The 23703-nt window shown below is 38.1% G+C and overlaps 2 protein-coding genes across 2 annotated transcripts in view; one reads left to right on the top strand and one right to left on the bottom strand.

Annotated features, from left to right (window-relative positions):
- The window catches only part of Phf14 (PHD finger protein 14), a 171877-nt gene extending 159340 nt beyond the window's left edge, over positions 1–12537 (bottom strand). Inside the window, exon 1 of the mRNA XM_031381180.1 lies at positions 12283–12537. Coding sequence (XP_031237040.1) covers position 12283 — 1 coding nt within the window. The 5' untranslated portion in view covers positions 12284–12537. The remainder of the gene's footprint in view (positions 1–12282) is intronic.
- Positions 12538–12807: 270 nt separating this feature from the next.
- Ndufa4 (NDUFA4 mitochondrial complex associated) lies at positions 12808–19691 on the top strand. Its single transcript, XM_031381187.1, has 4 exons — positions 12808–12965; positions 14016–14104; positions 14826–14886; positions 19474–19691. Exons 1-4 carry the CDS (start codon positions 12924–12926, stop codon positions 19528–19530), a joined length of 249 nt encoding a protein of 82 aa, XP_031237047.1. The 5' UTR covers positions 12808–12923; the 3' UTR covers positions 19531–19691.
- The last annotated feature ends 4012 nt before the right edge of the window (positions 19692–23703 follow it).

Below are 23703 nucleotides of genomic sequence, written 5' to 3'. Positions count from 1 at the left end.
CTGGTTGAATTTAACTGTTCTGTCTCAAACTTCTCTCCAAGATGATTGATTCAATCTGGCTTCTCCCTTGGCCTCTGACTAAATTGCTCTGCTTAACCTGTCTCTGTAAAAACTCTCCCAGTAAAACTGCCTCCTCTCCACTACACTTCTCCGCCAAGTACCTTCCTGTCCTCTCTCTTCTCATGACAGTTGGGCATATCGTATTCTGTCAAATATTTCTGTGACTCATCATTCTGTCTGCCACTCAATTAGACATCACTTACAAACATGGGTGCTTCCTCCTACAAACTAACTTTACTTCCATTACTTAGGATTAAAGGTGAGTACTAAGGGCCTGTTTGTATTCAAGCCAGAGTAGCAATCTTGCTAGATTAAAATCCTTTTTCTGAAGAAAAAATGGTCCCTTTTCTGTATAAAAAAAAATAAAAATAAACCTGCCATCCCTTTAGTCCCAATGATTTAACATCACTGTGTACCAATTGTGCTTATACGTATTTTTCTTTATTATGGTTTGCTTCTTAGCTGTCCACAAAAGCTCATGGATTGAAAGCCTGGCCCCTAAAAAAGCAGTGTGCACAGTCTATAGGAAGCAACTGGATCATAGGTGAATTAATCCATTTATGATTCACAGCCCCATGGGTGTGAGTTGTTGAAGGTTCCCAATGGAGCCTTGTTACAAGAGTGAGAACTCTTTGCTTCCTGGCCACCATAAATTGAGCAGCTTTCTTCTATCACATAATTCTCCATGGAATACTGAGTTACCTGAAGCCTAAGGGCAGCAAAATCAAGTGAAGGGAACTGAGACTGAGACCTCAGAACCATAGGAACCTTTGCTCTTATTAACTGATTATTTTAGATACTTTTGTTACAATGACAGAACGCTCAGAAAATGTGATTGTACCCATAATAATGACCTTAAAAAATTAACCTTTATTTTTAGTGTGTGGGTGTTTTGCCTACATATTTGTCTATGTACTATGATACTGAAATTAATAAAAATAGGAATATACGTAGTATGTTGTGCTAGATTATTTAAGCAACTGTAGAAAGGCAAGATTTAGATTATCATACAACTTTAAGATGGAAAAAACTGCATACAAGCCCCAGACAATCTTGAAACAGACAGACGTGGAGGAGCACCCATTGCTTGAGTTCTAAATGCATTCCAAAAGTACTCATCTAAGTAATCAGAACAGTTTGTGGCAAAACAACAGCCAGAAATCAATGGAGTATGATAGAGAACCTACAAAGCATCTCTCACATCTGTCATCCAATGGGTTTTTTTTCACTTCTAAAGAGCAAAACAACAACAAAGTGTTAAAAACTACACTTGATAAGCATGGTGACTTGTGTGTCTAATCCCATCTTTCAGAAATGTGATGTAGGAGGATTTCGAGAAGATTGAGACTGGCCTGGGCCACAGAGTTAGTCCAGGCCAGTTTGACCCTGTCCCCCAAATAAAAGTCTACCCACTCCCACTTTGGAGACAGTTTCTCATGTACCTAAGGTACACTTTGAATTCATCATACAGTCAATGCTGGCGTTCAACTGCTGATCCTCCTTTTACCTCCCACAGGCTGGGATGACAGGCCTGTACCACCACTGCTGGCTTTATAGGCATTCATATATGCAGCTCTATTCAGGTTAACAAACTATGAAGTACATGTACACGTAGCACAGAATGTGATATGGTGGTATTTTATTAAGTAGAGGGGCTTAAGCCTAAGGCCTGAGACATGCTAAGTAAGTATTTTACACTGAGTTATATCTGCAGCTCTGATTTTATTTCCTGGAGACAAGGTGTTACTATGAAGACTAGAGTGGCTCAAGTCTGAGGGTTTCCTGCCTAGCCCTCTGCAATCAATAGCATGTTTGGAAGGAATCACCATGTCCTACTGAATATGCTAATTTGACATATAAAAGCACTGTGAAATGATTACCATAATAAGGCTAAGTAACATATCTCTTCAGATCACCCTTTTACTATTTGTTTCTTTCTTTATTTCACTATAGCTAATGCTGGCCTGGAACTTCTGATTTAGTCTTGGCTAAATTCAAACTCATGGCAACCTTTCTAAACCGGCTTTTCTAGAGCAGAGAGTATCATAGTTAGCCACTCTCAGCTACATTTTCTTTCTTTTTTTTCTTTTTGTAATGACATCATTTAAGATCTAATCTGTTAGCAAGTTTTAACCATCAAATTCACTGTTAATAATTGTACTTACTATTTTGTAATCTCCAGAAGTGATTCATCTTGTGTGGCTCATGGTTTGTTAGCTTTACTAACATCTCCCATTCTACCCACCTTCCAATCACTGACGATCACCAATTTCCTCTCTGTTTCTATGAGTTTAAACTCTTTTTCTGAGAGCTTATATGTCTTTATTTCCTTAGGGTCAAATACTGATTTTGTTTTATGCCTTTGATAGCACCATCAATTTTTGTCTATGTCATCTCTGTGGCTTTGGTTGCTGTCTACACATGTGAAGTAGGTACCTCTTCCAGCTTTTATTGGCTAGATTCACCAGGGAAAGCCCTTTACCATCCAGCACATCTACTGAATATGGATACACAACTGTTGGGGCCCAGGAGTGAGCTTGATGCTGGACCCTTTGTCAGGTTGGTCTGGTACCTGGCTCAGTGGGAAAAAAAATCTGGGAACTTGTATACATCGGAGTGATTCTGTATTTTTTGGTTCACATGAATTAGCCTGAGGCCTTGAACCTCACTGACCAGCCTAAAGCCTGGAGGTGCAGGAGTTTCAGGGCTCTGGGCCTCAATGGAAAGGTCATATGCTCATACAACTTTTTTTACACCATAAAAACAGTGAGTACCATTAATAACAGAGCAGCCTAAAACATTCCTAGTTTGGGGAAGGGCTCAAAGAAAATGAGGTTCTACAATAGATCTAGGCTGTAATGTAAACTGCTCTTCAACTATTATATATAACTTAATATTTCTGTTCATTCTTGTAGAATGTTACCATGCTACATATATTTTTATTTAATCAAAAACTGGATGTTGTCTTGTAAAAAGGAACCAAACTGAAGCCATTTTAAATAAAATTTCCATTCTGAATAAGGGTCAAATAAAGTGTACATTCCCAAGACCTTCCTGGGTAACTGATATCCTGCTTGGCAGAGACAGACAAGACAAAACAAGTCAACACAAGACAGAGATAGATGTACATAGGTAATTGCCATCCTGGTTGTCAAGTTGAGACATGGATGATAGGTGAGTTGTCTGCCACAGTTGAATGACCCAACCAATGGAAACAGGATAACTGTACCACAAAGACATGTTCCTTATGAAGTCCCTTATTCCTAAATACAGATTGACTGGAAAACGTAACTGAAACCTGGCACAGATGTTCATGGTTTTCAAGCTTAAAAGCTCTGTAACATTCTCTAGATCAGGTGGGGGTAGATGGTTCACAGTTCAGGTCAGAGCCTTTTCTGCAGCCCTGACTGATCAGTAGCAGCTTGAGTACAATAAATTCTTGTCATCTGTATTTACCTAGTGTCTGAGTTGTGTTGGATCAAACAGGACCCCAAAACAGTGTGACAACAAAGCTATAAGATTATATGTGAACAACAGCACGCCATTACCAGAAAGAAACAGCAAAAGCCAGATAGGTTCTATTAGATCTTAATGCTTGAGTAATCTGGGCGAGCAAATGTCATAGATAACTACAGTCCATACTCACTCCTTTACCATTGCTCCTCCCCTTCTTTGTCTGTACATGCCATTCTGTGGACAGTTTCTCACATGAAGTTCTGTTGGTTTAGTTGGTTAGTTTTAGTACTTTATATTGAACACAGGGCCTTGGAGAGATTAAACACATGCTCAACCATTGAGCTGGATCCTTACCACGTTCCAATTTCCAGTTAACTGAGGAAGAAATCTGACCTTCAGATGCTCATTTCCATGAAACATTGTCAAGAAACCCAAACTAGACAGCAACATCACTATAGTCCCATGGTAGATTAGCACTGAGTGACAATAGTGAAAGATAATCTTCCGAAAAGCAGAACTTCTAACAGTTCATCACAATATCAATTTATTTAGAAGGAAAAACATCCAGACATATGTATGTGTGAGAGAATGTTTGTGTGTATGCTTGTTTAATATTTGCATAACCAAGAATTTTAAAAGAACAGAACTAGGAAACTTAGTTGACAAAGAGAACTAGAGAAGATGTGTATGCACAAATATTTTAAAATTGAAAAAGAAAGTGAAAATATTTCAGATTGATGCTCATCATGATAAAGGAGGATATAAATGATTTTTAAAGAGACACTACTTTGTTACCATGGCTCCAGTACAGTAGACATTGGTTTGACTTGCTTGCCTGTTTGGCATAGTATTGATCCTGGTCAACAGACTCTTTTTACGACAAATAAAATATGAAAATTGGACCATACTCAAGGAATTTGATTGCCTTACCATGGCACTGTACACAACTTACCTAATACAATAAGTGAGATTATGTTTTGAAGACACAGTTACAGTGACACTTGGAAGCAATACTTTGGTGAGGTGGAATCATTTTTCTAGATAATATACATTCTAAGTTAGCAAAGAGTATCTATTGCTACTTACCAAAAACAAATGGATTAGATATGAAAGTGGCTCTTACTGCTGTGATCTTAGACACTTGATGATGGCTTCTTATCTTGGTAACATAGATCTTCTAGCATAGAAGTCACAGGGCTCTCTATGTAGCCCTCACTGTCCTAGAACTCCCTCTGAAGAACTTACTCTGGCCTTGAACTCAGAAATCTGCCTGTCTCTGCCTCCTAAATGCTGGGATTAAAGATATATGGCACCACCACCATGTTCAGAAGACCTGGTTTTGGAAGGATGCTTCTATCAGAGTATAAGCTGATTTTACTAAATCGGAGGCTTAGGCTGCTCCCTTTTCAATTTGGGCCCATCATGCTAGTCAATAAACAGGAGAATTGGGCATTGTGCTATTAGTTTATGTGATATATCCTGTTTGTGAAGGAGACATGAGAGCCTACTACTCAATGGGCTTAAGGAGGAATACATCTAGAATGCTTGACATCATCAAGGATAGTTAATACTCTTCATACTGCCAAATTCCTTTCTCATATATTCTTCTGAACTAAGTTTGTGTTTAGTTTTGTGAGAAGAGCTGTAGAGTCATTTGTGGGACTCCCATACCATTGAGTTGGAAATGTAGAAACAAGAAACGAGTATTGTGATTGTACTCATGTGTCTGAGATTTTGTCTGCTTTATGTCTTCTTTTCCCTACTGACTCCTCTGCTTACCTCACTAGCACAGGAAGTTGTTTTCCATAGGCCATACCATAGCAATTCATAATAATAAATCTTTTACTACACAACTCTGTAGCTAAGGAGGTAAGCTTCTCTGGTTGACCCTGACTGATGTACTACCCTTCAGTTCTGTCTTACTATTTCCTTACTTTTGTCCTGATCTTCATTTGCTTATAGTCTCTAGAGCAGTTTTCAACCTTCCCAAGGGTGCAACCCTTTAATACAGTTTCTCATACTGTGGCAACCCCAACCATAAAACTATTCCCATTGATACTTTATAGCTGTAATTTTGATACTGTTATGAATTATAATATAAATATCTGGTATGCAACTCACATGTTGAGAATGGCTCTTTTCATCCTACACATTCTTTTTTACATATTTGTTGTTAACAAGCCCATAGATTTCCATTATATAAACTCTCATCTTATAGGCTCTTCATTTTCAAGTTTTCTTGATCTTAAGAGTAACATATCTTGCCTGGCTTAACATGTCTCTAAATTTCAAAGTTTTTATAGGTTCAGTGATTCCAAAATGATCTCACGGGGCTGGAAAGATGGTTCAGTGGCAAAGTGCTTGCTGTAGAACAGGGGACCTGAGTCAATCCCTAACACCCATATAAAACTAGGGAGCAGTGGTATACACCTATAATTCCAGAACAAGGGGAAGCAAGGTCAGGAGGATTCATGGGCTTGCTGGCCAGCTAGTCTAACCAAATCCACACGTTCTAGTCTAGTGAGAGACTATCTCAAAAACTAAGGTGGACAGTGACTGAGGACCACGCTGGACACTAACCTCTGATACACATATACATAAGCCTGAAGATACTCTGTCTACTCAGGACAGCAAACAGTATCTGGTAACCATTCAATACATGTTCATGAGCAACTGACTGAATGAACTTAGGAATCCATAAAGGAAATAAAAAACAAAGAGAGATAATAAATGGCATCAAAAAAGAAGAATGGAAAATGAGATAACCTAAAGTTTACATGAAGCTTAGATGTTTGATGTCCTATTCCAAATAAGATAAATGCATTTTTCCCTAAAATATTATGTAGCCAGGTTTCATATAAAAAGTACTTAGTAAACTGCTGTGTCTCTGCTTTTAAATATTCATTGAATTTTGCACATAAAGTATTTCAAATATTTAATTTAAACTTATAGTAGTGAAGCTTTGAGATTTATAACACTGAGAGTAAACTTTAAGGCCAAATTACTTCATTTTTCTAATAGAAGTTTTATAATTAGAGGTAGTTTATGCTAAAGAGTCATGCTAGTAGAAGAATATATTTGTTTTTGGGTTAAGGATAGCTGCAGAATCTTTAAAAAGTGAAGGGTTTTATATTTGTGTTATCATAAAAATAACTCAATTGTCATTTTATCTACTAGAAAAATAATTAAAATCCTAAATGCAAACTAAATAAAACTATGATTCTGTCTTCAATTTATATTAATATAATTGTATTCTATGGTTCAGTTATTAAATTTTATTTCTCAAAAGAAGCTATTTCTTTACTGTCATGCATTAATAGCAACACATAATCACCATAACTTCCAGAATCTTCTAGGCTTGAATCAAAGAAAATATACAAGAACACTAATTTATCTTGGTGCTACTGATGGGGATTTAGAGGTATTCATCATACAAAACCTGTATGTTTGTTTGGTTGGTTTGTGGAGGTTTGTTTGTTTGTTTGTTTGTTTTGGAGACATGCTCTTTTGTATAACCTAGTCTGGCCTCACACTCATATGTAGCTGAGGCTGACATTAAAGGCCTGACCTTCCTGCCTTTGCTTCCCAAATGCTGGGATTAAAATTATATGCCATCATGTCAGGCTATAGTTTCATTTAATTCAGAAAATTATTATCTACATGATTTTAAAAATTTAAATCCTTGCCGGGCATGGTGGCGCACGCCTTAATCCCAGCACTTGGGAGGCAGAGGCAGGCAGATTTCTGAGTTTGAGGCCAGCCTGGTCTACAGAGTGAGTTCCAGGACAGCCAAGGCTACACAGAAAAATCCTGTCTCAAAAGACCAAAAAAAAAAAAAAAAAAAAAAAAAAAAAAAAAAAAAAAAAAAAAAAAAAAAAAAAAAAAAAAAAAAAAATTAAATCCTTCAAAAATTTAAAATAAAACAAAAGAACAAGAAATAAACATGTTACAAATCTCCAAGGGAAATGGTAAAAGATATCCCAATTCATTACAAATCTCCAAGGGAAATGGTGAAAAATATCCCAATTCATTTATTAAGATCTTATGCCATTGGTAGGTCTGAAAGCTCCACCACACAGAAACTACCACTTACATTGCAATAATGCAATAGGCAAGAGTGGTCTTTACTTCATGAAAGCAAAAAGCCTACATGCAAGTGTCGACCACTTACAAAAATGGTGACCACAGACAAAGAGATGAAGGAATTTTACCAAAGGTTAGGAAATCTGAAACTTCATTGGTGGGTACCAGGGAAGTCACATGGGTGGGTTTCCGATTGGCTGCTATATTTGTTTCACTACATTTGGTGAGGCCTTGAGGAAACTCCAGGAACCAAGTCAGCTCTGAGCATATCCTCCCTTTATCATTCACCAATGACTGACATTGTTGGCAGCTCCTTCTGAGGAGCCCAATTGGCTTCCCTGGGAAACCAAGACTTCCATTCCCAAAGATTTTCATGTTTTCAGGAAATCTCTCACCATGAAGTTACTTTACTCTGTGGTTAGAAATAACTTTTGAATCTTCACTACCTAAAGGCTCAAACTCCCCCAAGTCTGAGTTAACCTTTTCAACTTCATTCCCCATGTCTCCTTCCTATGAATCCCAAGTCCCTCCCACTATGCTAAACTCACCTTCTTCCATACACTATGAACTTACAGTGTAAGCTATGAATCCCAAGTCCCACTATGGTAAACTCACCTTCTTCCATACACTATGATCTTACAGTGTAAGCTATGAATTCCAAGTCCCACTATGCTAAACTCACCTTCTTCCATACACTATGAACTTACAGTATAAGCTTTCATTTCTTTCTGTGTTGTCAAGAATATTTTATATGTGTTAGTCTACAAGGCTCCTTTCCCTCCAATAAGTATATATGATATGATACTTTGTCACAGGTTTTTTGTTTTGTTTTGTTTTGTTTTGTTTCGGTTTTTTGAGACTTGGTTTCTCTGTATAGCCCTGGCTGTCCTGGAACTCACTCTGTAGACCAGGATGGCCTCAAACTCAGAAATCCACCTGCTTCTGCCTCCCAAGTGCTGAGATTAAAGGCATGCACCACCACTGCCTGGCTACTTTGTCATAGTTTTAACAATTTCTATATTATTTGTTCTTCTTATATTTCTGAGTGTGTATATATATTCATTTGTGAATATATGAACAATGGCAGTCAAATGGAGGTTGAAGGAGATCATCAAGGACTGATCCTTGTCTTCTACCTTATTTGAGACAGGATTCCTTATTGGTGGCTACTACATACTCCAGGCTTGTGAGCTTGCGTCTTGTGAGCTTCTAGGGTCTGTCTCTGTAGGATTAGAGATGCATATGGCCTGAGTTCTAGAGATGAAATCTCAGGTACTCATACTTGAAAGGTAAGTGTCTTTTACTGTGCCATCTCCTCAACCTTCTTTTTATATTATTTTTATTCTTAATTTTGTATGCTCCATTGACCAAATCAAGTTACCAGTCTGAACTTGACACTAGCCAGAGGATTAAATATAATTTTTCCAAGAAAAAGCATTAAATATGTGAACAAAAGGCCAATATAAAATAGTCATTTTTAAAATTACAACCATTTTAGACTCTCCATTCAAGATACTCAGGTCTCCACTATCTGTGCTCAAAGTGCATTCAGCACTGGGAAACCTAAAACTCCATGTGTAGGTATTCCTAACTCAGAGTCTAAGATCTTTTCTCTTCCTGTCCTTCCTGACTTAGTTTTTCTTTCTTGTTTTTCCCTCCTTTCATCATCTTTAAAGTTTCTTTTCGGTGCTAAGGATGGAACTAAAATGCTCACACACATTAAGCAAGTGATGCACAACTAAGTTACATTCCCAATCCAATACTGTGATTTCTAGGTGTTTTTTTTTTCTAGAACTGTTTTTGACTGATCTGAAGATCTGTGAATTAAACTTTAATTGCCCTAAAACAGACACACATAAATTTCTACTGTAGAACAGAGCCTGGAGACTGGATACATACAGTGAAGAGAATGAGGGCTATATACAAGCACTGACATGTCATTGGGTATACGTTGCCACAGACTTGCCTAGGTAATAGACTTTAACTAGACCCTGATTTTGTCAGTGCTCTTCCTTGGTTCTTGGCTTGAATCCATGTAAGGAGTTCATAAGCACAAGCATGTCTTTCTACCTGATTCTCTCCTCTAACTGGAGAAATGTAATGTCAATTCATATCTCAAACAGTCACAGTTTTTAAAACCCAAATCTAAGAATTCTTTTAACAATATATACTCTGCTTCTTTTCTATTTGAACCCTGCATCATTGGTAAAACCTGTAATTATTTTTGAGACAGACTATGCTGCTAATCCCAATTACTATGACTTGAAACAAGAAAGCTTTCTTTCCCACTTTTTACACCCCTCTCATAGGTACACAATGGCTCTTTCCGAATAGTGTTCAATCCCACACCCAAGCTGGTAAAGCAGCCACTGTTTACAACATAACTTGCTCTTGTCATGATGGAAAAAAAAGAAGAGCGGGAGCAGCACACATGGGAGCCAACAATTCTGTATGACAGGTGGAATTCCCACGTTCCATTTCCTACTAAAGAAAGTCACCTGATCAAAGCTGATGTCACCGAGGCAGTGAAATGACCTCTCTTTCTAAAGGTAAACAAGAGGAATTTGTAAATGATATAATCTACCATACACACACACAGTCCCTACTGCTGAAAGATAGTGAAGTTTGCAATGCCCCCTCTACATTGGCTTTTCTAAACTGTCACCTCTACTGTCTCCAGCCCTACTTAAAATGCAGCTCGAATATTCTTTCCCCTAACTTTAATATGCAAAATTTAAGCTCTGACAATCTGACCTGTTGGTTCGTTACAGTCAAATTTAAATTGTGTAATTCTGCTTGGTTAATATTTCAGAAGGCTACACCTGGCTGTCATATTATTATGTCTAGGAACTAGGCCAATAATATTATTTTAAAAATCAACAAACAGCAAACTTCTAGACTTTACTTTCTATTGAATTGTAGCATTTCTGTATATCTAGTTACTTTTTATTACCAATCTTTATCATTCCAAATAAAATGTTCAGCAAAAGGTCCTCCCCTCATGTAATTCTGTTGCTCGCAGCCTGGCTATACTCACTAGCATTACTGCTCTTGTTCACATCTCAGTACTTTCTGTACTAATTTTTAATATACCCATACTTGTTACCATAGTATATAAAGTATTACCGAGATTGTTACTCTCTCGGTGATCTTCTTTTTCTCTCCTCCATTGCTATGTCTGGAGAGCCTCTTGCTGTTTGTTATAATACCTTGGTAATTTCTTCCTTTCGTTTAGGTTTCAACTCAGATGATATCCCCAGAGGCATCTTTCCTTGCCCACTCTGCCTGATAATCTTCTTTCCTCTGCCTCCTCCGTGTCATTTTTCACTATTCTTTATTTTATTGGCACATCTATAATTATCTAAAGTTATCTGTGCATTACCTGCTCTTCTTAGTCAACATGGTAGGTCTGTTAGATCACAGTACTTTTTTTTTCCCTTCAAAACTAAATCCCTAGAAGCTGAATGTTGTTCATAGAGGTGTGTGTCTGAAATGTCAACTCTTGGAAGGCTGAGTCAGGAGGATCTTGAGTCAGAGACCAGCCAAAACAAAAGCAAAAGCAACAAGATATGGTAGAGAGAGAGAGAGAGAGAGAGAGAGAGAGAGAGAGAGAGAGAGAGAGAGAGAGAGAAAGGAAATCAAACAATGGTAGCCTTTATATTCCTAACCTTCACAGTTTATCATTCATGGTTCCCTCCTTGAAGGTTTTAGCCAAACAAGCATACTTGAATTCCTCAGTCTGATCCTGAATCTTTTCTCACTCTATCTCCTAAGTTATTTTAGCCATACAGCTCATTTCCTAACTAAGAAAATGATTCCATTTATTTTCTACTCTAGATATGTATTCTGCTCTCTAGAAATACCGTGGGTTTTGCATAGACACTCATCAGTAATTGGCATGGATATTTTGACGGCTGGTCACCACTAAAGTTCCCATACTATTCTTTTTCCCTCATTCACCCATAGCTATCCAACTATCCGGTCCCATTGATACTACAAAATTTTCTCAGAAATATTTGATTTTTTTTTCCTCCCAATATTACATTCCTTCCCTTGGGACAACTACAATAGCCCTTTTCTCTACTCCACTCTTCATAACCAAAGGAATTCTTTTCAACCATATAATCTTATTGTTGAGCTTCCTAAAGTCCCGAACATAAAGTCCTTGTGTAAGTGGTCTCTGGCTCAGATGTGGCTCCTACTTTGCCTTCCCTTTTATGTTCCTTCCATGGCAGACTGTATGCTTCATGCCTTCATGTGAAGTGTCTTCCTTACACACCTCCACCTAAAAAGCCTGTACTGGGCCAATGCTACCGCTTCAGTTTAGCAGTCTCTTTTTAGTTTTATTATTTGAAAAGTTTTAAGATATGGAGGGAGTCCAAACTGTTGGCTCTGATTCGAAAGTGCCCATTAAACCCGCCCAAAGGAAGGACTTTTGGTTGAAAGTAAATTTGCAAAGAGATAAATGAATGTTGAATTAGGGTGGCAGAAAAGGTTAAGTTCTAGAACAAGACCAGTGATGATACTTTTAAGGATGCGATATCTGGACCAAAAAAAAAAAAGAGATGGTGGCATGTTGCAAAACTTCTTGGGGGGCGACGACTCTTCAATAGTGCCGTGACCTGTGACCTAAGAATCCAGAAATCACACTGTAGAAACTATGGCCATCTTTATGTCACTTACTAGTGTTTCAACTTCTGTCCCTAAGCGCCAGTGAAAGACAGGAAGCAGCTGTAGCCTTAAACCGCAGCCGTTGACCCTGGCGGCTGGAGACACGACCTGTCCTGCGGGATCTGGGCGCTGAGCCTGCAGAGGCGCCTGGCAGCTCCCTCCGGGGACCTCTAGGCGGCCCGGCGCGCGCCCCACACGCGCGCCCCCAAGCGCGACAGCGCACTGCCCGGGCCGGGAGGCGCCGCTAAAGAAGCCGCGCCGGCCGAGCGCACTTCCAGAGGACCGCGGGATGACCCTGATCTACATGCAGACCGTCCCGGAAAGTGCCTGTCTCATGAGTCGAGAAGCTCTGATTTCTATGCAAAAAATAAACCTATCAAAAAGACGCATCGTGGAGAACGGATGGATGCTGAGCTTAACAATGGGAAGAAGCGGTCGAGCCTGTTAGGGCGGTCGCGCGAGGGCTGACCACCTATTCAGGCACCGTAGAGGACAGCCGCATCCGGGCTTTCCTGCGGCAGGCTGCCTTCAGAGCCAGGGGTCCTTCAGGTAGGAGGTCCTGGGTGACTTTGGACGTCCGCTCAGCCTGGTTGCAGAAGCGGGTTAGTGTGTGTCCTAATCTCTCTTCGTGTAGGTAGGCCTGTGCCGCAAACATGCTCCGCCAGATCCTCGGGCAAGCCAAGAAGCATCCCAGCGTAAGTTCACGATCTTTGCTAAGAGGGTGGCCTCTTAGCTGTGGTTGCGCCTGCCCGTGTCCCCTGGGGACGCTCTCTTTTCTCTGATCCTTGGGGATACATTTTATTGTTGGGCCTCTACTGGGGGGCGGGGGAGATGGTGGAGGTGAGGTTACCTGAAGCAGAATGTGGCAGACATCAGGGAGAAAGGTAAACATTCTGAGTGTAAGAACACTGTGGCCACGATCTCTCAGGTTACTTGGTCCCAAGGGAAGTGGAACATTGAGTGATTAGAATCCAAGATAGGCCAAGCTGCCTTTTGAGGCTTTTATATTCACTGCATTGCACCACCAAGCCTTCAAAAATGCAAGGGATCGTCATCTTGTAATCCCCATTTTGCTTGGAAAACTTGACATTTGTAAAATTTAGTTAAGTTTTCTTGACATGTCACTTTCGTCCAGTATAGCTCAATATAGTAGGGTGCTGTGTACCTAAAACTCCCATTGGCGGGCCTTAATCTTTGCCTTAAGCCTGGTTTTCTAAATACTCAGCAAAATTAACAGCAATCCGTTTTCAGGATTCATTCCTAAGACCAGTGCTTTTAATAGACATTTCTGACAGCTAGTTATGTATGCTCTTTATTTCACAGAGGTTATATAACGTTCACAGAACTTTTCAGGGCTACTTTTGAGTAGTTTCCAAAGGGATTCCCCTCCCAGTCTTCCAGGAAAGTATTTCCCATTACTTCCAGAGAAGCAATAAAATGTAATGGGAACGTTGCTCAAGGTGAATGTACTTGGTAGGATTATTTGTCGATATCATTTACTCCATGTAAGAAAGTTGAACTCTTAAAGCCAAAACCATCCTGTGATGTCTTTTTTACAGATCATGCCTTTAGAATACAATTCAAAGAAGCTCTACTTCAATCTAACTTCAACCTTTATTCCCATTGTAGGACAAGTTAGCGAAATAGTAGATTTGGAAGTATGTAGAAAGAAACCAGTGTGCCCTTATTTGGATACGATAAAGGAATGTGATGATGGCTACTCATTTTTGTCCATTTGGTTCTAGTTGATTCCTCTCTTCGTATTTATTGGAGCAGGGGGTACTGGAGCAGCACTGTATGTGATGCGCTTGGCAATGTTCAATCCAGATGTCAGGTGAGTGTAAAAAGCTTTAATACTTTGGATGGCTAAAAATCTGGGCTGGAGACCACAGTCATGGGGAGAGGTAACGGAATAGAAACGACTACAGTTTTGTAGCCTTGCAGCCAGCTCAGGGCTGCTTCAGCTGCTGGCATTTACTGTGCTGGCTTCATGAGCTTACCTCTATCTCCCCAAGTTTTAGTTCCCTATTGGCAAAGTAGTATTGCTAGTGCCAACTCTTACATTTTGAAGGTTGGATAGTACTTGAGTTTTTGTTTGTTTGTTTGTTTGTTTGCTTGTTTTTGTTATGGCTGTTGTTCTGAGACCTCCTCACAATATACATCTGGCTGTCCTGGATCTCACTGTGTAAATCAGATTGGTCTCTCTAGTGCTGGAATTAAAGGCGTGCACCACCATGCCTGGCAACAGTTGCTGTTTATAAAATACTTAATCATGTTTCCTGTTGTATGTGAATGTAACCTACTTTTCCTCAATAAACAGATTCTTTTTGTAGTTGGAAAACGGCGAAAAGCCAAACACAAACGTTCCTGTTATGAAGACAGATATCCCTAAGAGCATTGTTCTGGGATTTACCATTGCCTGCTTGTTTATGTATAAATTCTACTTCTGTTTAACTCTGTGATGAAACTAATGCCTAATAAGGAAGTATTTTCTAAGGAACTATTATAAGTAGTGTTTTATTACCGTAATAATTATAATATTTTATCCATTTTAGCTGGGACAGGAAGAACAACCCAGAGCCTTGGAACAAACTGGGTCCCAATGAACAATATAAGGTAAGGAACAAAATTGTTAAAAATTGCAGGAAAGCATATTGTAACAGATGTGGCTATGTGGTAGTTTTCTTAAAATGGGATGTGCAGGTAAAATTCCCTTATCGTTATAGTGAACTTTGAAGAGCCTCTGCCCCTTGACTTAGCTGGGACTCAGGGTTGGCACTTCCTAAGGCTTCAGAAGCTGCTGCTGTTGAAGTATGGGCAACTCTGGTCTCTTGGGTGCTTCACTAGGCTGTTTCTTCTTCGTCTGATTCAAAGATTTTGGGTGAGGATTAGTGGGAAGAAATGGAAGTCAGTTGAAATTAAATTTTGCCATGAGCCTCATAGATAACCTTTAACATCTTCCCAGAGGAGTGGTCTGTATAGCAATTTTTTTAAAAGAATGTATTCATTCACACAGAATATTGGTTTCCCAAGTGAAATCATTCTTATATTAATGTTTTAATATTTTACATGCAGACCCTCACGTTACCAAAAATATTGCTGTATTTGAGTATAATTTCATGTCGTGCAGTTTATCTATTTAAAGTGTCCCATATGTTTTCTGCTACATCCAGCTGTTTCTAAGCAGCCAGAAGTTGTTTACCTTAGCACTCAGGAAGAGACTCAGTGAGCCTTCTTTGACTAACACCTGGGGAAAGTGTCTGTGGTAGATAGGTGTTCTTTAGTACTATGTATAGCAGTTTTTAAGATTTACTCTTTATTTGCTTAAAACTTGCTTAACCCAACTATAATTTGGCTTTTAAGTTCATAAGTTGCTGTCCTCTAAAGATACAACTGGAAATTTACTAGCCACGCTGAAACAGTCTGTCTGATATATATTTTTAATAATATGCCCAAGAAACAGTAAACAGGTATTGTAATTTTGTCTTAGGAATTTTAAGGGGATGTATCTGCCTCTAAGAAATGTTAAAAAAAATAGGAGAAAAAAGAACTAGAATTTGGATGTTTGACCAAAGAACATATTAGAGTATTGTATAAATGTTTTTCAGAAAATGTACCAGATAATTCCAGTAGTTATGCCAGTTACCAGTGCCTTGGAAAATGATGACACAGGCTGATGTGAGGCCACGTGAACTGGCGGTGGAATGTTGCTGCATTAAGACCCTGTTGTTAGAGCTGGCTAGAGATGACAGCACACACCTTTAATCCCAGCACCCAGGAGGCAGAGGCAGACAGATCTCTGAATTCTAGGCTAGCCTGGTCTACACAGAGAAATCCTGTCTTAGACCCAGTTGTTTGTGGCATAGCCTGAGCCTTGAGTTACCTGTAGGTAATAAAAGGTAGAAATTGAAGAAAGTTGCCATATTGAAGTAGAAATGAAGAGAACTAAATCTAGGGATTTGAAAGCCTGGAATAAATGAAGTCTGTTTATTTTTTCTTCTATCCCCAAGCAATGTATACTATGTATCATTGTTAATTTTTCTGTCACCTAAGAGAATTTTTTGAGGATGGGGTTTCTGTATGTATCCTTGGATGTCTAAGAACTCACTCTGGCCTTGAACTCAGAGATCTGCCTGCCCCTTAATCCTGACTGCTCAGTCTAAAGACTCTTGGTTTCAGTTAAAAGAATTAAAGGGAATTTTCTTTATCCTGCCCACGGAAAATAGATTTAGCTGTATCCTTTCTTTGACAAGTGTGAGATGAGATGGGAGGATGATGCTTACCACTGTTGAACTATTTTGGTTTTTGATTCATTATTCTTTCCATTGAAAGAACAATGTTTCTCTTGAAAACAAAAGTGACATATAACGGCTTCTCATCAGACTTAAGATTGGAATGAAGTGAATGTGGAGTAGGTAACTTAGAAACAGCAACGTGAATAAAAATGAAAGGTCTGTGGTGGTAAGACAGTAATATTTGAGGTGGCTATGATAAGTGTCATAAATAGGGAAGTTTAGGCACCAGAAGTTTGTCACAGTTGTGGAGCTGGGGAGTGCGAGATCTATGCTTTTATAGGAAGAAAAGAGGTAGATGCTCTGTCTTGTTTCTCTTTTATAAAGAAAGCTGTCCAGTGTGATGGCTTTGCCCTCGCGACCTAATTACTTTCCAAATTCTCAGTTTATCCCATTGCGGGCTACAATTTGAACAGACATTTCAAGAGCACATGAGTGTTCAGTTCATAAAAGGAAAGTATTGGTTCCCCAAAGGAAAAGTGAATATAACAAGAGATTAGACAAAGATGGGATTTAAGGATTAGGGGGCTAGAAGTACATCAATGAAAGAAATGCTCAAAAGCCCAGGTCAGATATAGCAATCTAGGATGCTTTCACGATAACCACTGTTACAGCAAATAGCAGAGACGTGGATGTGAAAAAATAAAGGAGACTTCAAAATAACTTGCATAGAGAAATTTAAGTACAAAGTCAAAAACTTGTTAGCTTTGAGTTAAGGAAAAAAAAAAGCTGTTGAGACAGGGTACCTCTAGATATCCCTGGCTGTCTCCTGGAACTCAGTATGTTGACCAGGCAGGCCTTGAATTGGTAGATACCTACCTACCTCTTTGTGTCCAAAGTACAAGGATTAACAATGTGTCTGCCAAAACAACTTTTAAGAAAGTAGCCATGACTGTCTTGGAACTTGAATTCACAGAGATCCACCTACCTATGCCTCCAGAATGCTGAGTTTAAAGGTGTACACTAACAGCATCATCACACCAAGCTGCAGCTTTGTTTTTTTAAATATATGTTTAAAGGGTTTATTTATTTATTTATTTAATGTGTGTGAATATACTGTCGCTGTCTTCAGACACACCACAACTGGGCATCAAACTTCATTACTGATGGTTGTGAGTCACCATGTGGTTGTTGGGAATTGAACTCAGGACTTATAGAAGAACAGTCAGACAGAGCTCTTAACCACTGAGCCATCTCTTCAGCCCTGTAGCTTTGTTTTTAAAGATTTATTTTTATTATTTGAATATATATATTATGTATTATGCACCTAAGTGTACGTACCTACTAAAACTATGGGTGTCAGAGTCCATTAAACTGAAGTTAACCAAGATATTTGTGACCCACTCTATATGGGTGCTGGAACTGAACTCTGGGCCTTTAGATGGGTGGTGCATGCTTTCAGCCATTAACCTAACTCCAGCCTTGTAGTTTAGTCAGTTTTAAGTAAGTTATAATTTGATATTCAGTTGGATTTTTATAAAGCAGCAGGAAGGTACAGGATTGTGGTGATTAAGATAAACAGAACAGCTATTCATTGTTGACATCTACTAGATGTTTATTTTCTTTATAATATATATTACACCTGCAAAACCTTCTGTAAATATCCTAACGTGAACATATTAGAGACTAGTATTCTGTTGTCTAGGTAAACTGATTTTTAAGACAGAGCAAAGAATATTGATAGTTTACTTAAGATTTACTGTCCCACAAAACTCTTGGTCTGTGTGTGTATACCTAAGGCTGAAATGGTAATAATGCTTTAAAATTTTGAGATTTTTCATTTTTAAAACTTAAGGGGGGGTTCAGCTGGTAAAGTACTAACTTAGCACATTACAGAACCCTATGTTCAGTCTTCAGCACCTTTAAAACTGAGTGTAGTGATTTTCAGTCTAGTGCTTGGGAGGAAGAGATGGAGAACCTCAACTCTTAAAATCATCCTCAGACATACCCCTGAAGCCACCTTAGGCTGTGTGATAAGTGTGTTTGAAGAAAAGAGGGTTTAAAGAAATTCTTTGGAAACAGGTTTTTGTGAACCACTTGTTTCTACATTTTTTTTACAATGGAAAAGGATGAATGTAGACCCTCAAATAGACTGAGCTACTCCTGTGCCTTTGAGCTTGACAACAGCTCTGAAGTTCTCTATTAATACAAACTGTCTTAGTAACTCTTACGTTGTTGTGAGGAAACACCTTGAGAAAGGCAGATAATATGAAAGAGGGCATCCAATTGAGAGCTTGCTTACAGTTTCAGATGCTTAGTCCATTAACATCTTAGCAAGGATGTTGTGGCATCCTTGCAGGCAGGTGTGGTGCTGGAGAATATATATGGAGCTACATCCTGATCTTCAAGCTGAGAAAGAGCTGGGTATGGCATGGGCTTTTGAAACCTCAGAACCCATTTCCAGTGAATCATTTCCTCTAGCAAGGCCACACCTAATCCTTCAATCCTATCAGAGGTGACTCCTTGGTAACTAAGCATTCAAATATATGATCCTATTGGGATTATTCTTATTCAGTCCAGCAGTTCCTTAACCAAGGTGACAAGTCTATATACTTACATTCTGTTAGCGATTCCTGAATATGAGTAATTGAGATGAACTAAAAATAAAAACATAAAAGGTTAGAAGTATGTATCCGAAGGAATGAATAATTGTTCATTTTGCAGTGGATTCTCTCTGTTGGTCTAACTAGTAGATATACTTAAGCTTCAGATTGGAGGCCTATTTACCTCACCAAAACTATCTTGAAAGAGTGTAATTTCAGATAAAGTAATTTTTTGTGAATTAACTTTACATCATTAAATATTCTTAAAATATTTATTTCTAAGTCGTTAAGAAAGTTGAGTCATCAAATTCTAAAATTTCTGTGCTAGGTATGTTTTTGGCAATCTAAATTTTTTTTTTTTTTTTAAGTTCTACTCAGTGAATGTGGATTATAGCAAACTGAAGAAGGAAGGCCCAGACTTCTAAACTGTGAAGTTCACTGTAAAGCTGCTGATCATGAAGGTCTTTCAGAAGCCATCCGCACAATTTCCACTTAAGCAGAAAATATGTCTCTGAATGCACGAAATCATGTTGATTTTTTTTTTTTTGGAGTTTATTACACTGATGAATAAATCTCTGAAACTTGATACGTGTCACTGTTTAATGTTGAAAGTACATATGATATTTGATAGGATATAAGAAGTAAAGTATTAGGATTTAAAGAATCTCTTGAATTTCTCTTAATACATTTGAAAGTGAGACCTTATGCTGCATATGTATGTAGGCCCACACTTGGTAACTTCAAATGGGAAATTAAAGGGTGACTGGGAAGAATATTTTGTTAAATAAACAAAATAGAAAGCTCTGGATTTCTGTTATTGGCTAGAATTGAAAAACACAGTTAATATTCTTTACCTTGACATTATCTTTATTATTTTCAAGGTTATTCATTGCACTGGTACTAGAATAAGAGAATCTGAGTCCGTCACTGCTAGCTATTGCCAAAAAAGATGTTGAGAATTTCTATTGTGTGGCTTTGGCAGATATTCAAAAGTTAGAAAGTAATCAGTGAGTCTTTGATTTCTACTTAGGATGGATAATAGTGAGTATTTTGATGTTTCTCAATATATACTTCAGGCCCTTAGCTCAGATGCCCCCATGGTTAGAATATTTCAATGGTAGCTAAGCAAGTAAGCATGTGTCCTGTACCAAGTTTTTACAGAAGTGTGTATGCATTATCACAACAGAGACAAATTTAGTGAGATAATTTTGATTTTTAACATAAGTATATAAATTTTATTCATAGTGAATATCTCAGTTTAAAAGCTGAGGAAGTAAGGTTTGAACTAAATTATCAGAAATTAAAATAGAACTCAGACTGAATTTCGTGTGAAGAATTTCAATTATTTGGTTCTCCATTTTTTTAAATATTTTTTATTATTTAAAACAATTTTCCAATTTAAGTATATTTTCACTATATTCATTCTCTTTCTCGAGTCCTTTTCAGTGTTCTACCCCCTCCTTAATCACCAAACTTGTAAGTTCTTTCTTGGAAAACAAACACCTGACACAACCAAACTAAGAAAACCAAATTAACCACCACCCAAGAACTAAAAAACTAAAAATGGCCATACAAAGTAGGTTCCATTATATATTGGTCAACTCCCCTGAACTTGACCTGGGATGTCATTCCATATACTCAGGGTCATGCCATTGGAAAAGCTCTCCTCCTCCCAGTAGGTTTAAAAGACAGTTCTGGTGTCAACTTTAACTCTGTTTTAGGTTTCCACTCATTATCTTCTCAAATATATCAAAATAAAAGATAAAATAAAACTATCACATTGAAGTTGGACAAGACAGACGGAAAAGAGGCCAAGAGTAGGAAACCTACTAGTTTGCACTCGAAAATCCCATTAAAACAATAAACTTGAAGCCATGATGTATATGCGGAGGAACCTAATGCAGACCCTGTACATGCTGCTTCCCATTCACAGCTGGGTGTTCCAAGGTTTCCCACTGGGCAATAACCAGCTTTGGGTCTCTATTTGTTCCCAGGAGGAAACTTCTCGGATGATGACTGCATAAGGCACTAATCTATGAGAATAGCAGAATATCATTAGATATTTTATCACCACATTTTAAAAAGACTAGTATTTGGTTTTACCCCAGGTTCCTGAGTTCCATCTCTTGGTGTGGTCCTTAAATCAATTACTGGTTGGTTACTCCCACAAGCTTTGTGGCACCATTTCCTGAGATACCTTGCAAGCAATGCACCCTTGTAGATAAAGGGTTTCTGACTGGTTTGTTGTTTCTCTTCTGAGAGCATGCAGTCAGTGTATGAAGTATTCAATCTTTCCTGACACTGAAACAGGGCTTAAGACTCTGTATAGGACCCAGCTCAACATTTCAACATTTGATGAGTCATATAGGTGTCTTCAGCAATGGGGGCTTGCTGTACGTTTGTAAAGAGCAACCGGCAGTCTTGGCAATAACCTGAGTTGTTTGGTGATTCCAGTGGGGCTCCTTTGGCCGGCAACTCAATTAAATGTAACCCAATCCCAGTGCTTGAAATTTGTTTGGTGACAAGAGATAGCCAATTGGGACTGTCTTCCTCCGTTTTTCAGCAGTTTCCTTTAGATGTACTGTATTAGGTTTCCATATTACTTCTCAAATGGCTCTTAATTTTAGCTGTCTCAGTTTTCTCTACCAAAATCCCCCTTCTTTCCCCACTTGATCCTCCCATTCCAGCCCCAATCGTTCCATCTATATCTATCTATCTTTATTTCCCTTTCCTAAAGATATCTATCTGCATCTACTGAATTCTTACCCCCTCTGGGGTTCGATGGATTATAGCTTAGCTATTTTTGACAGCTAACATCCACATATAAGTGAATAAATACAGTATCTGTCTTTCTGGGTCTGGGTTACCTACTTACTACTTTTACTAGTTTCATCAATTTACATGATGTCATTTTTTTCTTTGTTTTCTTTCTACTGGTGCAGTAATACTCCATTGTGTAAATGTACCATATTTCCTTTAACCATTTTTTCGTATTGAGGGACATCTGGGTTTTTTCAAGTTCTGTCTATTATGAATAGAGCAATGAACATGGTTGAGCAAGGGTCTCTGTGTTAGGATGAAGCATCCTTTGAATATATGCCCAAAAGTAGTATAGCTGGATCTTGAGGTAGATCAATTCCTATCTCTTAAGGAACTGCCACACTGATTCCATAGTGGATGTACAAGTTTGCACTCCCACCAGCAATGTGTTAGTGTTCCTCATACTCCACATCCTCACCAGCATGAGCTGTCACTTGTTTTGCTAAGCTAGCCTTCCTGTCAGATGTAAGATAAAATCTCAAAAGTTTTGATTTGCGTTTTTCTGATGGCTATGGATATTGAACTTATTGTCAAGCATTTCTTAGCCATTTGAGTTTCCTCTTTTGAGATTTCTCTGTTTAGATCTCTTCTCCATTTTTAACTGGGTTGTTTTCTTGATATCTAGTTTCTTGAGTTATTTATATATTTTGGATATTAGTTCTCTTTGAAAGTCTTATAAAATTCTGCACTAAAACCGCCTGGTCCTGGGCTCTTTTGGTTAGGAGACTTTCAATGACTGTTTCGATTTTACTGGTGTTTATAAGTTTGTTAAAGTTGCTTATCTGATCTTGATTTAGCTTTGGTAACTTGAATGTATTGAGAAAACTGCCCATTTCTTTTATGTTGTCCAATTTGGTGGAATATAGGTTTTTATAGAATATCTTCATTATTCTCTGGATCTCCTAGTGTCTGCTGTGTGCCTCCCTTTTCATTTCTAATTTCATTAATTTGGATCTTCTCTCTGTGCATTTTAGTAATGGATAAGGGTTTGTCACTTGTTTTTTCAAAACTAACTCTTTGTTTCATTGGTTCCTTATATTGTATTGCATTGTATTATTTCTATTTCATTGATTTCATACCTGAGCTTGGTTATTTCATCTTGATTGTCATCTTCTATTTTGGGGAACTTTTGTGTTTTAGAGCTTTCTTGTGTGCTAGTATGAAATATCTCCACTCTTTTTAAATGTATAATGAACTTGACTTACTTAGGGCTATGAACTTTTCTATAGCACTGCTTTCATTTTGCCCCATAACTTTGGGTATGCTGTGTATTCATTTTCATTTCTTTATTTCTGTCTTGAACCACTTTTCATTCAGTAATATTAAGTACACAATTCATTAATTTCTAAGTTTTTCTGTTGATTCTATTGTTTTTGATATACAACTTTAATCTGTGGTGGTCAGATAGGATGTTATAATGCTTGTCTTGTATCTCTTGAGATTTTTCTGTGTTTCCAGGTATGTGGTCAATTTTGGGAAAAGTTCCATGAAGTGCTGAGCAGAAGGTATATTATTGTGTGTTTGAGTGAAATGTTTTGTAGACCTCTGTTAGGTCTACTTATTTTATAACATCTATTAGCTACTGTATTCCTCTGTTTAGTTTTCATCTGGATGACCTGTCTATTGGTGAGAGTGGTGTATTTAAGTTACCCTCTACCAGTGTGTAGCAGCCAATATATGATTTAAGCTGTAGTAGTGATTCTTTTACAAACTTGGTTGTCCCTGTGTTTGGGGCATAGGTATTAAGAATTGAAATGTTATCTTGGTGGGGTTTTTTT

Source organism: Mastomys coucha, unplaced genomic scaffold (assembly GCF_008632895.1).
Source record: "Mastomys coucha isolate ucsf_1 unplaced genomic scaffold, UCSF_Mcou_1 pScaffold20, whole genome shotgun sequence".
Taxonomy (NCBI): Eukaryota; Metazoa; Chordata; class Mammalia; order Rodentia; family Muridae; genus Mastomys; species Mastomys coucha.
This window is presented reverse-complemented; position numbering and strand designations above follow the sequence as displayed.

Bases quoted from the DNA above. Each gene is read 5' to 3' on its own strand.
- Ndufa4 (XM_031381187.1), top strand. From the start codon at position 12,924: ATGCTCCGCCAGATCCTCGGGCAAGCCAAGAAGCATCCCAGC. The intron at 12,966-14,015 runs GTAAGTTCACGA...ATTTGGTTCTAG, and splicing joins AAGCCAAGAAGCATCCCAGC to TTGATTCCTCTCTTCGTATT. The intron at 14,887-19,473 runs GTAAGGAACAAA...TTTTTTTTTAAG, and splicing joins GTCCCAATGAACAATATAAG to TTCTACTCAGTGAATGTGGA.